Raw genomic sequence first — 13,510 nt, 5'->3', positions numbered from 1 at the left:
TTTTCAGATCCAGGTTTGCCTGGGGCCACGGCTCCCTCAGAGTCTCTCTTCCAGGATGGTGGTTGTTTCTTGTGCTCATGAATACTTAAGTTGATTGACTTACATTTCTGAACAGCTTTTTTCTTCAATTTTCTTTTAACTTTAGATGTCATTTGGATTTTAGACAGTAATTTTTGGAAAATTGGATTCTGAGTCACATTTTTCTATTGTTTCTCTGGAATAAAGTCACCCTCATCAAAAAGATTTCAGCAAGTCATAAACTGTCAAAATCTAAATGTCTCTTCAGGCTTGGACATACAGTACATTAAAAGCCTCTACTCCGAATCTGTTTTTGATAGTTACTTCATGGAGCCACTCCATCTCCCCCCTCCTTCTCACCTTGCTGTGGTTTGGATGAAAGGAAGGGACAGTTCCCATAGCCGTCTGGTACTTCCTGCAATGTCATCCCCCTCCAGGGGCTGCGTGATAAAGCCAGTCCAATAATATGACAGAGCATCTCTGAAATTCAACACCTAAAGGGTGTCATGTGTCAGCACATATCTGAAGGGAGAAAAGGAACAAGTGAGCCTTTATGTTGTTGAGGGTGACAGCCTTAGGGGGCTCACAATGGTTAGGAGACTGTCCTCTGCTTAAGGGACACTCCCTGCCAGAAGGAAGGAGAACAGGCCAGAATTTCTGATGTCCTTAGAAAAATATAGCAATACACTAACATTAGCTTCCATTTTTGTGAAGACCTACAGTGTGTTCCATTGTAGTTTATGCTTTCCGTATTTTGTGACTGTCCTTAAAAGAAGGTTGAGCAGCATGTGTGATCTCTACTTCACAGATAAGGAAACTGAGAGACTTGTCTGTGCTTCCACAGTAAGCTTCAAAGGTGGCACTTCAACATAACCTAGCCTGCTGACCACCCACGCTGTTCACTCGGCCATGGAGACGGCTGAGACTGATAAGCTTGCTTCGGTTTGCAATAGACTAGGAGGAAGCCCATGTGAATTTTGTCTCCTCTGGCCTCATGCAAGGCTTTTCTCTACCTTTACTTCTGGGCCCCTATATTGCTGAGTTACTTAGGATTGCCAGCAGAAGTTTGGAGCCAGGAGAGACGTTGGAGATAGAAATGGGTGTCCTTGTTCGTAATGTCCAGACTGCAGAAGGGAGGGAGATTGCAGCTCCTGCAAGTGGGAGTTCCAAACGCCTGTAGGTTTTCACTCGGGGTTCAGCAGTGTTCTTTACATAGCTCTGTACTGGAGAGGTGTGTCACTGATAAAGCAGTCATTTCTAGACCAGCTTTTATGACGCATGCTCTGAGGTTCTGATAGCGCACTTGAAGCACACTTCTAGAACATTTCCAGACTCAGTTTTCAGTAGCATTTACATCACTGACAGGAGGTGGCCCACGCAGGACTTTTAGGAGGGATCTCATGGACCAAAGCTACCTGCTTCATTTGTATTCATTTAATCGGATGCTAGTAAAGAATGCAGAATGATTTTATTCCTTATTTTAAAAAATAATAAGTATACTTTTAGCTGTATTTTGGCTGAGTACCATAAATGCAAGTATAAAATTGAAAAGGTATGAGAGGCTGCATAATGGAATATGACTTTTCCTCTAAAATCTGATCATCAGGCATCCAGTTCTTTCTCTGATGATAGTAAATTTTTTGTTGCTGGGTGTTGAACTTCTTTATATCATGTTGGACTTGATCCGTTGACAAGTCCCTTGGAATGAGTTTCATCTTTTTAAATCTTGTTTTTAAGCTTTGTTAGGACAGCTCCAGAGCACACTATAGTTGGTCGATTTAGCCTGCTAATATTGTGCTCTGTGGATACAAGTACATGGTGTTCTCTGTGAGTTGTTTCAGCTCTGTTTTGGCTGAGAGAAAGTGGACTATTCTCTGAATATGCTCTGGGAATTATTGGCCTGCTGCTTTTCCATTTGTATGTTCCTCATGTTAAGACATGATTTAAATTCAGTCAAAGAATGGAGGAGACCCCTCTACTTCTCTTGAGCGGTCACTGTGTCCAGATCCCACCTCTTCATTTCTCTTCCCCCAAATTGAACTTCATGGGCTCTCGTCAGCTTTGCTTAGTCCTTAACTCTGCTCTGTTGCCCTCAGTTCCTTCTCCGTGGACATGGCCTGGAAGCTTTCCAGAGAGTATTCCAGGACAATTGTAGGACTCAGCTCTCAGCCTTAGGGAGTATATCTATCAGGACCCCTTTCCTACATCTGAAAATTAGGGTTTCTTATTTTTTTGAAAAATGCTTATTTGAGAGAGACAGAGAGGGTGAGAGAGAGAGAGAAAGAGACAATGGGCATGCCAGGGCCTCTAGGCCTTGCAGATTGGGGGGGGGGGGAGATTGGGCACACCAGGGCCTCCAGCCACTGCAGGTGCATTTGCCCCCTTATGCATCTGGCTTACGTGATGGACACTATACCCAGGCACTTTATAAAACTTTTTGGTTCTAATAATTTGCTTGTCTATATTTTTGGCATTTATATTTTCTTAGTTGTATAGTGAGTGGATGGTAACAGTTTTATTCATTTTCCCCAGTCTTGAATTACTTTCTTTTCTTTGCCTTCTTGTAGTGCTAGGACCTGTACCTGTAGACCAGTGTAAGATCGAATTTCAGATGTCAGTTGTGATGCAAAGGAGGGATAGCTGCTCTGTAGTGGCACTTTCTTTTACTCTGGTTTTCTCATTATTTTATTCTTTCAGCTTTAAATTGAGTAAAGTCTTCATTTGTTAGTTGTTTTGAGACTTGTTTTTCCTTTTGTAAATAACCTAAAATGTATGTTTTTATGTGGTTTTAGGGAATGACAGAGGAAGAAGAAGACAAACTTCTGGCGCTGAAAGACTTCATGATGAAATCAAATAGAGCCAAAGCAAATATAGTAGACCAGAGCCACCTTCATGATAGTAGCCAGAAAGGAGTGATTGACTTGGCAGCATTAGGCATAACAGGGAGACAAGTTGATCTTGTTAAGACTAAACAAGAGCCAGATGACAAACGGGGTTAGTACATTGACGTATGTTTACCTTGTTATTTAGTTAATTCTTAAGATTGAAAACAAAAGGCCTCATTCTCAGAATTAAAACTTTCAAATTCAGCACTGCACTAGTCACTGGCTGATGCAGCGGAGGAGAAGTGGCACAGTGTGCTCAGAGCCACACAACCTGCCCAAGTTATGGCGCTGGCTGTGTCTCCAAAGTGCCACACTTAGCAGTGCAATGGCATGGCCTCTTTATGAGCGGATGATCAAAGATTAAGTGCTGTCTTCTCATCCTTAACCAACTGAAAGCCAGTCTATGTAAAATCAGAACTTTCTAATTTGTTACTAATCCTACTGCCCATTGAATATAAAATAATGCTTTTATTATAAACGCTGAAATACAAAAGAGCAGAGACCAAAGAACTCTTAGTCATTTGAAGACTCAAGATTTGGAACTGTTTTCCCTTGTGACAATGACATTGGTTCTGTGGGTTTATGAGATCTTGTACATACCCCTTCTGCAGATATATTTCACTGTCAACTATATACCTTCAAAATCCCTCTGTTCCGGTATTAGATTTTGAGGACAGCAAGTAAATAATCATCTTTGCCACTTAATTTTTAATGGCTTACATCTATGGTATATAATGCCTTATACAAGTAAGCAAGGACCCCAGAGGAAAAGCAAGGCTGAAAGAAGATTAGACATGTAGAAGTAAATCATAAACTGATGGCACGTAGCGGTGGCAAAGCTGCAGGGGAAGGAGCGTCTCCGCACGCCGAGATTAGCACCTGAACATAGCAGAGCTGAAGACGTGCAAGTCAGGTCTCTGCGTGAAGCCGAGAGCCAAAGGAGCAAACACAAGTGAGCCTACTGCTTCCCCTTTGGAGAAAGCAGCAGAACAGGAGAGCAAGTCACAGTTTCTGTTTGTACCTTCAAACTAACTTGTCAATATATTTTCATAGCTAGAAAACATGTGAAACAAGACGCAAATGTAAATGAAGAGTGGAAAAGCATGTTTGGGTCCCTGGAACCAGCAACTATCCCGCAGGCCCTGCCTAAAGCCAGTGACCATGAGGTGATTCAGGCTGGGAAGCCACCACGTTCCGAGTCCTCTGCAGCCGTCTGTGTCCCTTTGTCAACTTCTCCTCAGGTACTGTCACCCGAGGCCATGGTCATTCTGTTTGAATCTTTGAATTCCACTCTGCTGTTTCTGATGTTCAAAGGCTGCGTATTGTGCCAGAAAAATCAATATGGTGATTGTCCTTTAGAAAAGAAGACTTATTTCCTTCTAAGACAGGTTTGCTCTAAGTTTACCCCTAAAAGGAAATCCATTTATGGAAATCACCAAAAAGGTCTCGCCTAAGAGTCCTTGCCAACATTGTGAAGTGAATTGTGGGTTGCAGACATTAACTGAGATTATAATTAGGCTACAGTGAGCCTTTTAAATCTTTTTATTCCTCCTTTAATAAAGAAGCAAAAATACTTTTGGGACAAAGTTCCAAGTTTGGCTATATATGATAAATGTCATGATGATTTTCTTATATTTGAATAGTTTATAACTTAAGATGACGCCACCAAACCAGTTATGTCTTATCTGAAAAATATTAATTGAATCAGACTGTTAAATTGAAGTTTCTTTCTTCTTTTCACTTAGTTTACCGTGAACTTTTTTTTTTCTTCCTTTTTTGGTTTTTTGAGATAGAATCTTACTGTAGTCCAGGCTGACCTGGAATTCAGTATGTCATCTTAGGGTGACTTTGAACTCATCATGGTGATCTTCCTACTTCTGCCTCCCTAGTGCTGGGATTAGAGGTATGCACCACCACACCTGGCTTACTGAGGCATTTTAAGGCTGAATGTTATATTTGTGCTAAAATTAAAAAAAATGCAGTGTTGAGGTTTAGAAATGTAGAATTTGCAGCTGAGCATGTGGCCCATACCTCTAACCCTAGTACATGTAGGAAGTTAGCCACAGGAGAATGACAAGTTTGAGGCCAGTCTGTGTTACACAGTGAGACCTTGTTTCCAGCAAACAGAAACCTAAATAACCAACCAGCCACATATACATAAGTGTGTTAAAATTGTTACAAACTTGCACTTGTATAGACATAACATGCAAACATTTTTTATCTCCAAATACACTTTGCTCAGGCCACGAGATACCAACACTTCTGTTTGTTTTACAGGTTTCAGAAGTAACAAATATTCCAAATAAAAAACCAGTAATACAGGTTTTAAGCAGCACCATTTTGCCGTCTACTTACCAGATTCGGATCACAACCTGTAAAACTGAGCTTCAGCAACTCATCCAGCAAAAGCGGGAGCAGTGTAACGCTGAGCGGATAGCCAAGCAGATGATGGAGGACGCTGAATGGGAGAGCAAACCACCTCCACCTGGTCAGTTCAGGATGGGCTGTGTACCCTCCTATGCGCCCGCGCCTGGGGTCATAGAAATTGAGAGTGTTGAGAGGTTCACCTGTGTTAGCAAGCTTGCCTCATGTAGTGTATCAGAGTAGTATTCTTATTTATTTGTTTTCAAGAGAAGGAGGGAAGGAGGGAGAGAGAGAATGACTGAGAGAGGGTGAGGGAACATGGGTGTACGAGGGCCTCTTGCCCTAGCAAATGAATTTCAGATGCATGTTCCACTTTGTGCATCTGCCTTTACAGGGCTACTGGAGAATTGAACCAGGGCCTACAGACTTTGCCAGCAAAGGCCTTTAATCACTGAGCCATCTTCCCAGCCCCAGAGCTACTCTTTGATGTTATATTTGTAGATTAAAAAAAAAATTAATGAGTTTTGTATGTAGACTGTAATAATGGAAATCTAACAAACTCTAAGAAGAATTATCGTATACTTATGTGTAGACTTTGAATTCTGATGAGCTTTTTATGTGGACTCAGTATTTATTTTTCTTTTTTTTTTCAAGGTAGGGTCTCACTCTAGCCCAGGCTGACCTGGAATTCACTCTGAATTCTCAGGGTGGCCTCGAACTCACAGCCATCCTCCTACCTCTCCTCCGGAGTGCTGGGATTAAAGGCGTGTGCTGCCATGCCCAGCAAGAAAGTGTTTTTAAGTGTTAAGCAGAATCTGTAGTCAAATACTCTTATCAACGTACATATCTGGAATATTTAAGTTGTTTATGTAATATAAGTCAATATTATTTATTAACTGTGCTTACAAAAAGGTGACCACAAACTACTTTGATGAAAGTCTTTCTTTACAGGTAGGTTTTATGCATAGTGGACTTACACATTTTATTCAGCAGTCACAGAAAAGGTGTATGCATGATGATACGGTTCAGAAGATGTGCAGTGACTATTGCGCTCTTAATTTTTCACTCTCTACACTTGAGTGGTTGTGTGAAATTAATTTTTCTATAGAGAGAAAAGCCCACTCTAACTTGGTAGGGTATGTAGACTACATGGCAAAGTAATTTTTGGTCAGTCAAATGCAGCATATCCTTTTTGGAAATCACATTTAGCTGTTGTTCCCACACAAGCGCCTAAAAGCCCAAAGGAATCATTCATTCGTGTGTGTGTGTGTGTGTGTGTGTGTGTGTGTGTGTGTGTATGTATGTATATGAATATAATAATATATAATTTTGGGGGGTAATCAGGTTTGGCAATGGTCTTATTTTCAGGGGTGAGTTTCAAGGTAGGGTCTTGGTCTAGCCCAGGCTGACCTGGAATCACTATCAAGTCTCAGGCTGGCCTCGAACTCACAGCCATCCTTCTCCCTCAGCTTCCCGGGTACTGGGATTAAACCCCCATACCTGGCCTTGTTTTCATTTTTGTTTCTTGGTAAATGAAGTCATTTCTAAAATGACATTGTTAGAATCCAGGCATAGTGCTGACACCCACTACAGTATGGTCTTCAGCTCAGCTTTCTATTTTATTTCAGACCCAAGTATATTAAAAATTAAAAGATACTGTACTTAATACAAAAAAATCATTCATTAACTGTTGAAGACAGTTGTATACAGGGACCTTTGTCAGGTACCAAAATAATTCAGAAAGGGTAAAGACATGGTTTCTGGGCTGAGAATTTATTATTTAACTGAGGAAATTACACATAAAACACTATGCATAATAAGATGTAGAAAATCATAGATATCATTTAAAAGTTGGTATACATTCTGAGACTGTAATTTCTAGTCCTGTCATGTTTATACCATAGAACACATGATTAGTCATGAAGAGGAAATCAGCCAAGAGCTGGTGTTCAATGTGGGCAGGGACAGTGCTGTCCTCACATAGCTTGTTTGTCCATGTGCGCACCCCTGCCTTTAGCAGTGTGCCCCTCACGTTACAATTTAGGAACATAAAGCCCAGGATCACCTGTCAGGATGTGCTGGGGGACAACTTTGACTCTCGGGCTGTGTCCCCTTGCGTTTCTCTAGGCCACTGTGATCGTGCTCCAGCCTGCTGAAGCACTAGTCAGTCATTATACGGAGAAGCAACTGACTGCCTTGTCTGTGCGCATCCTGACAAGGCTCCAAGGTGGAGTCTTCATGAAGCTGTTTGAGCAGCACTGGTTATCTGATGTCTGAGTCAGTAATGTGCCCTGGTCCAGTAGACTACTCCGTTCCAGCTCCGGGCACATTAACGGCTTAGTTCTTCTGGTGTTCTTGAGCTTGTCGTCGGTGACCGCTGGTAGAGAGAGGATGAGGGTGCCTGCAACCTAACCTTAAGGAGCACTGCTTTGCTTTTTCTCAAGGGTGGCGTCCTAAAGGGCTCCTGGTTGCACATCTTCACGAGCACAAATCTGCTGTGAATCGCATTAGAGTCTCTGATGAACACTCCCTTTTTGCTACCTGTTCAAACGATGGCACAGTGAAAATCTGGAACAGTCAGAAGATGGAGGGGAAGACCACCACCACGAGGTAATGTGATCAGGAATGAACCAGTTTCCTCATTGATGTCAACAAAGACTGAGTGCTGCCTCCCTGACAGGCCTGTGTCAGGCACGTGGGACACATTCGTGCTGACGGCAGGAGTCCTGTGGAGCTGTCCTGGTGGAAAGTGAGGGTCCGTAAAAAATATAAATAAGCAAAATACATACTTATGGCAAAAAATACTATGTAAAACATAAAGGGCTGGAGAGATGGATTAGTGGTTAAGGCACTTGCCAGTGAAGCCTAAGGACCCAGGTTGAATTCCCCAGGACTCCTGTAAACCAGCTACACTCTGTGGTACATGACTCTGGAGTTCATTTGCAATGGCTAGAGGCCTTGGTGTACCTTTTATTTTTATTTTTTCTCTCTGCCTCGCTCGCTCTCATAAATAAATAAAGTAATTTTTGAAAATGTAGATAGAAGAAGCAATGCATTAGGGGTAGAATTTTATATAGTGAAATGGTGTTTGAGGCAAGCTGGGAAAGAAGTTCTGGGAAGAGTCATGTGGGATGTTGAGTATTCCAGTCAATGAAATAGAATTTCAAAGGTGCTGCAGGAAGAGTCCACTTGGCACCTTGAACAGAAAGGGTCGTAGTGCAAGGGAGGCAGGAGGAGCAGCTTAGCTAGGGTCTTGTAGGCTATTGTAGAGGACTTTAGACCCAGAGTGACATGGCCGTTTCTGGAGGGTTGTGAGCAGGGAGAGTCATGGTGGACATTGGAGCTCAACAGGGTGAGTCTGCTGTTGTATTGAGAACAGAGGGAAGGAGAGGCAAGGCAGAAGCAGCTAGGGGATGTTAACAGGTGTGAAGGCGAGGGAAGGAGCCGCCAGAGTGGTAGCAGTGCCGATGGCGGAAGTCAGTACTGTGCCACCGTCCTTGAGGCTTTGAGTGCTCATGATGTCATTGTGATGCAGATGATTAGTGTAAGTGTGTGTGTGTGGGGGGTGGTTTTTGTGGGTTTTTTTTTTTTTTTTTTTTTTTGGTTTTTTGAGGTAGGGTTTCACTTTAATCCAGGCTGACCTGGAATTCAGTATGTAGTCTCAGAGTGGCCTCAAACTCATAGTGATCCTCCTACCTCTGCTTCTCTAGTACTGTGATTAAAGATGTGCACCACCATGTTCGGCTCATTATAACTATTTTTGATTTGTGTAACTTACTGGTTATGTCCCTTCCTCATTTTCAGTCTTTCTTTACTTCCGTCTGTAATTCTCTGTTTTTCAGTTCTAACAAGTTTCTATTTATTTTTTGCCTACTTTGATTTGAAAAAGGTCTTAGAAATCAAAACTGAATCTGATTTACATTAAAAGAATATGAGGAACACTCTCCTTTCCTTGTTACCAGTTCATTAACCATTATTAATCAAAATATCATCAAACCAAGTATCATTGATAATTAAGATTGTTATTTCTTTTTTCTTTTTTTATTTTTATTTATTTGAGAGCTACAGACAGAGAGAAGGAGGGAGGGAGGGAGAGAGAGAGAAAGAATGGGCATGCCAGGGCTTCCAGCCACTGCAAACAAACTCCAGATGCGTGCGCCCCCTTGTGCATCTGGTTAACGTGGGTCCTGGGGATGCGAGCCTCGAACCGAGGTCCGTAGGCTTCACAGGCAAGTGCTTAACCGCTAAGCCATCTCTCCAGCCTGATAATTAAGATATTTTAAAAGTCATCTTCTTACCAGCCGATAAGATTTTGTACTGTTATTTGTCTTTTTAAAAATTTATTTATTTGCAAATAGAGAGAGACAGAGAAGAGAAACAGAGAGAGAATGGATACACCAGGATCTGTGGCCACCGCAAACAAACTCCAGTTGCATGAGCTGGCTTACATGGGTCCTGGGTAATCGAACCTGGGTCCTTTGGCTTTGCAGGCAAACACCTTAACCACTAAGCCATCTCTCCAGCCCTTATGTGTCTTTTTAAAGGGCTCTGTGTTTTCCCATTGTGTCTGATTACTGCTTTTTTGTGCCTTATTACTGCTTTTTTGTGCCTTCTCTCTTGCTATTGCATTGGTCAGAATATAAATGAAGAATAAGTAAAAGAACTGTAGGTTTCTGTAGAAATTTTGCTTTTTTACATAGCAATTTTTAAAATCTAGTATTATAATTTTTTTTCAAGGTAGAGTCTCTTGTCAGGGTGACCTCAAACTCACAGTGATCCTCCTACTTCAGCCTCCTGTGTACTGAGATTAAAGCTATACAGCACCATGCCTGATATTACAGAACTTTTACGCCTACAAGAATAGTTGTTTCACAGTAAACATTTATGTACTTGTAACTATAGTTAATAAATTTACTGTCTTAGAGTAATATTGCTGTCATAACCATCCATTTTCCTGCCTGCCACTGGGCCATGCCTCTAGCCCCTATTTAGTTTTTATTTCAAAACAGTATTAATCCTCTAAAATTTCAGTGTGCATTTCATTTGCTCGAGTTTGACATTTATAGTTTTTCTTTTTAACATAACATTTATATGCTGTGAAGTACACAGACCTTTTTTATTTGTTTTGGGTTTTGACACAGAGTCTTGCTATGTAGTTTGGGCTGGCCTTGAACTCGTGGTAATCCTTCTGCCCTCGTCTCCCCTGACTGCTGGCATTACAGGTGTGCACAGGCTACATAGATCTAGTGCACTAGATCCTAAGTGCACTAGTACACAGATCTTCAGTGGACCATTTCTTGGATTCTCATGAATACACTTGCGCAAACTGAACTCCCCTGAAGATTCGGAGTATAACCATCCCTTCCCCATCTAACTCCCTCCTTTACACTTCACTCTTGCTCTGTTAAATCCCACCATCATCAGAGTCGTCTTGCTTGTTAGCATTGTAACACTCCTGACAACTGTTTTCTGAATGGTTCTTTGTTACTATTACTAGTTGGATTCCTTATCTCCTTCATTAGAAGTTTAGTTAACAGAAGTGAAATACTTAAGAACTTAGAATCATCTGTTTATTTTGCAAGAACCTTGCTTGTTAATGCCCGGATTATTTTTACTAGAGTCATGTATCCCAGTGTCATATTTTGAGGCAGCTTCCATTCACTGTCACGTTTTAAAGAGTGGTATTCTGAGAGTATAGGCTGTGGGAAGTGTGTGTGTATTAGGATTAATAGCAGTCTGTTGCTTTCTTGTAACACTGTTGTCTTGTTTGTGGAGGGTAGTGGGCCTTGGTTTGTGGTCCTCATCCAGGTTCCAGAGTGAGAAAGAGGCAAGGGAACAGAATGTGTCACCTTCTTTGCATGTCTTCCAGGACTGGCGGGGAGGGGGAAGGGGAAGCAGTTGTTATTGCCAGAGCCAAGTGGGCAGCAGCTGGTACCAGAGGAAGAACAGCAAGACACAAATGTGTGTTCTCAGGAAACGTGACGTGTGCATTCTGACCACCAGAGCTTTCCCCAGTACAGCATCACCTAGTTCCTAATTGGGACTTTCTCATAGGCTATGATGGGTGATTCACACTATCTCCATCTTGGCTTTGCCATTTGCTCATTTGTTATTTGAATTTACACTTTTAGTTTGTCTATGATGAACTAAATTTTTTTAAATGTTTTTTTTAAATTATTTATTTATTTATTTATTTGAGAGGAACAGACACAGAGAGAAAGACAGATAGAGGGAGAGAGAGAATGGGCGCACCAGGGCTTCCAGCCTCTGCAAACGAACTCCAGACACATGCGCCCCCTTGTGAATCTGGCTAACGTGGGACCTGGGGAACCAAGCCTTGAACCCGGGTCCTTAGGCTTCACAGGCAAGCGCTTAACCGCTAAGCCATTTCTCCAGCCCTGATGGACTAATTTTTGAAAAATTGCTCTTTCAAAACTTTAACAAATGGTTTTTGATTCATTCCACTATAGTATTTTAAAAATATTTCCCACGTCTTATGCTATCTTATTTCTGACTCATTTAGCTTGGCAATTTTAGGGGAAATTGATCCATTTGGTACTTTTTCAACTTGAAGTGATATTAAGATATCCAAGTGGAGTTTGTTACAGTGAAGAGTTAGAACATAAAAGGCACATGAGAAGGCTGCAGGGGTGGGGTAATGTAGCTCAGTTGGTAGAGTCATTGCCTAGCAACCATACAGCTTTGGGTTTGATCCCTAACACCACATAAACTGGGCATGGTGGTACAAGAGGATTAGAAGTGCAGGGTTATCTTTGGATACATACCAAGTTTGAGGCTGGATCACTGAGGTTACAGTCATAGTTCTCCTGGGCTGCATGTTATCCTATGCCAGTGGACTCATGCCTGTGAAGGTTAGTCACTCCTTGGTTGGGGTTATTCATACATAGGTGGTCTTTTGTTTGTTTGTATGTTTTGTTTTTAAACTATTGTGAGTGGGACATTTTCCCCCTGATTTCTTTGTTGGCCAATTCATTATTGACATGAAGAAAAGCTACTGATTTTATATCCTATTTTACTGAGTTTTCTGGCAGAATCATTAGGAACTTTTAAATATGGGATCATATTGCCTGAAAACAGAGATAACTTGATTTCTTCAATTTGTCTTCCTTTTTTTCATTTCTTTTCCTCTAAAAGTCTTCAAGTACTACATTGAATAAGTAGAGAAAGCAGGTACCCTAGTCTTGTTCTAGATCTTAGAGGAAATGCTCTTAGTTTTTCCTCACTTAGTAAAATCTTAGTTATAGATTTGTTGCATCATGCTTTTATCATCTTGAAGTATGCCCCTTTCATTGCTAGTTTCTTTGGGGCTTTTCATTTTGAAGGGATCTTGGTCAGAGGCTTTTTCTGCATCAATTGAGATGATCATGTTACTTCTGCTCTTAAGTCTTCATATGTGTTAAATTATACTTACTGATTAGCATATGTCACACCAACCTTGTATCTCTGAAATGAAACCAGCTTGATTATGGCATATGATCTTAATGTGTTCTTTGATTTAATTTACAAGAAATTTGTCATTTATCTTCACCAGACAAGTTGATCTGTAGTGCCTCTCCTTTGGGGTATTCCTCCCTGGTATGAGGATGTCAGGTACACTGGTACCAGGGTAATACTGGAAACATAACATGGAAAAAACCCAGTAATGTTCCTTTTCATGGTTTTTTTCTCCTGGTTTTTCAATGTAGGCTCTTGCAGTAGCCCAGGATAACCTAGAATTCACTATGTAGTCTTTTTGTTTTGTAATTTATTTGAGAGAGGGGCGGGGAGAGGGAGGGAGGGAGGGAGAGAGGGAGGGAGGGAGGGAGAGGGAGGGAGAGAATGGGCACACCAGGGCCTCCAGTCACTGCAAATGAACTCCAGAAGCATGCACCACCTTGTGCATCTGGCTTATGTGGATCCTGGGGAATTTAACCCTGGTCATTAGGCTTTGTAGGCAAGTGCCTTAACCATAGAACCATCTCTCCAGCTCCAATGTTCCTTCTCTTTTTTGCGAAATAGTTTGAGAAACATTACTATTAGCTCTTCTCTAATGGTTTGATAGGATTTGGAAGTGAATCCATCTGGTCCTGGGCTTTTCTTTGTTGGAGGCTTTTTATTACTGCTGCAGTCTTGTTGATTGTTATTGGACCCTACCTCGAAAAACTAAAAAAAAAAAAAAAAAAAAAAAAAAAAAAAAAAGATATTTCTGATTCTTTTTTAAATGGAAGCACCCTTAGCTATAA

The 13,510-nt window shown here is 41.3% G+C and overlaps 1 protein-coding gene across 3 annotated transcripts in view; it reads left to right on the top strand.

The window, feature by feature from the left end:
- Pik3r4 (phosphoinositide-3-kinase regulatory subunit 4) overlaps positions 1-13,510 on the top strand; it is a 66,922-nt gene that overhangs the window by 34,712 nt on the left and 18,700 nt on the right. For 2 of the 3 annotated variants that reach the window (XM_045136613.1, XM_004664319.2), the window contains exons 10-13: positions 2,811-3,012; positions 3,957-4,144; positions 5,181-5,391; positions 7,712-7,877. In XM_045136613.1, the coding sequence (XP_044992548.1) occupies positions 2,811-3,012; positions 3,957-4,144; positions 5,181-5,391; positions 7,712-7,877 (767 nt within the window). The remainder of the gene's footprint in view (positions 1-2,810; positions 3,013-3,956; positions 4,145-5,180; positions 5,392-7,711; positions 7,878-13,510) is intronic. The other variant, XM_045136614.1, reaches the window with a different exon arrangement.

The sequence above is a fragment of the Jaculus jaculus genome, chromosome 17 (genome assembly GCF_020740685.1).
Source record: "Jaculus jaculus isolate mJacJac1 chromosome 17, mJacJac1.mat.Y.cur, whole genome shotgun sequence".
NCBI lineage: Eukaryota > Metazoa > Chordata > Mammalia > Rodentia > Dipodidae > Jaculus > Jaculus jaculus.
Note: the sequence above shows the minus strand (reverse complement) of the source record. Positions and strands in the feature narration are given on the sequence as shown.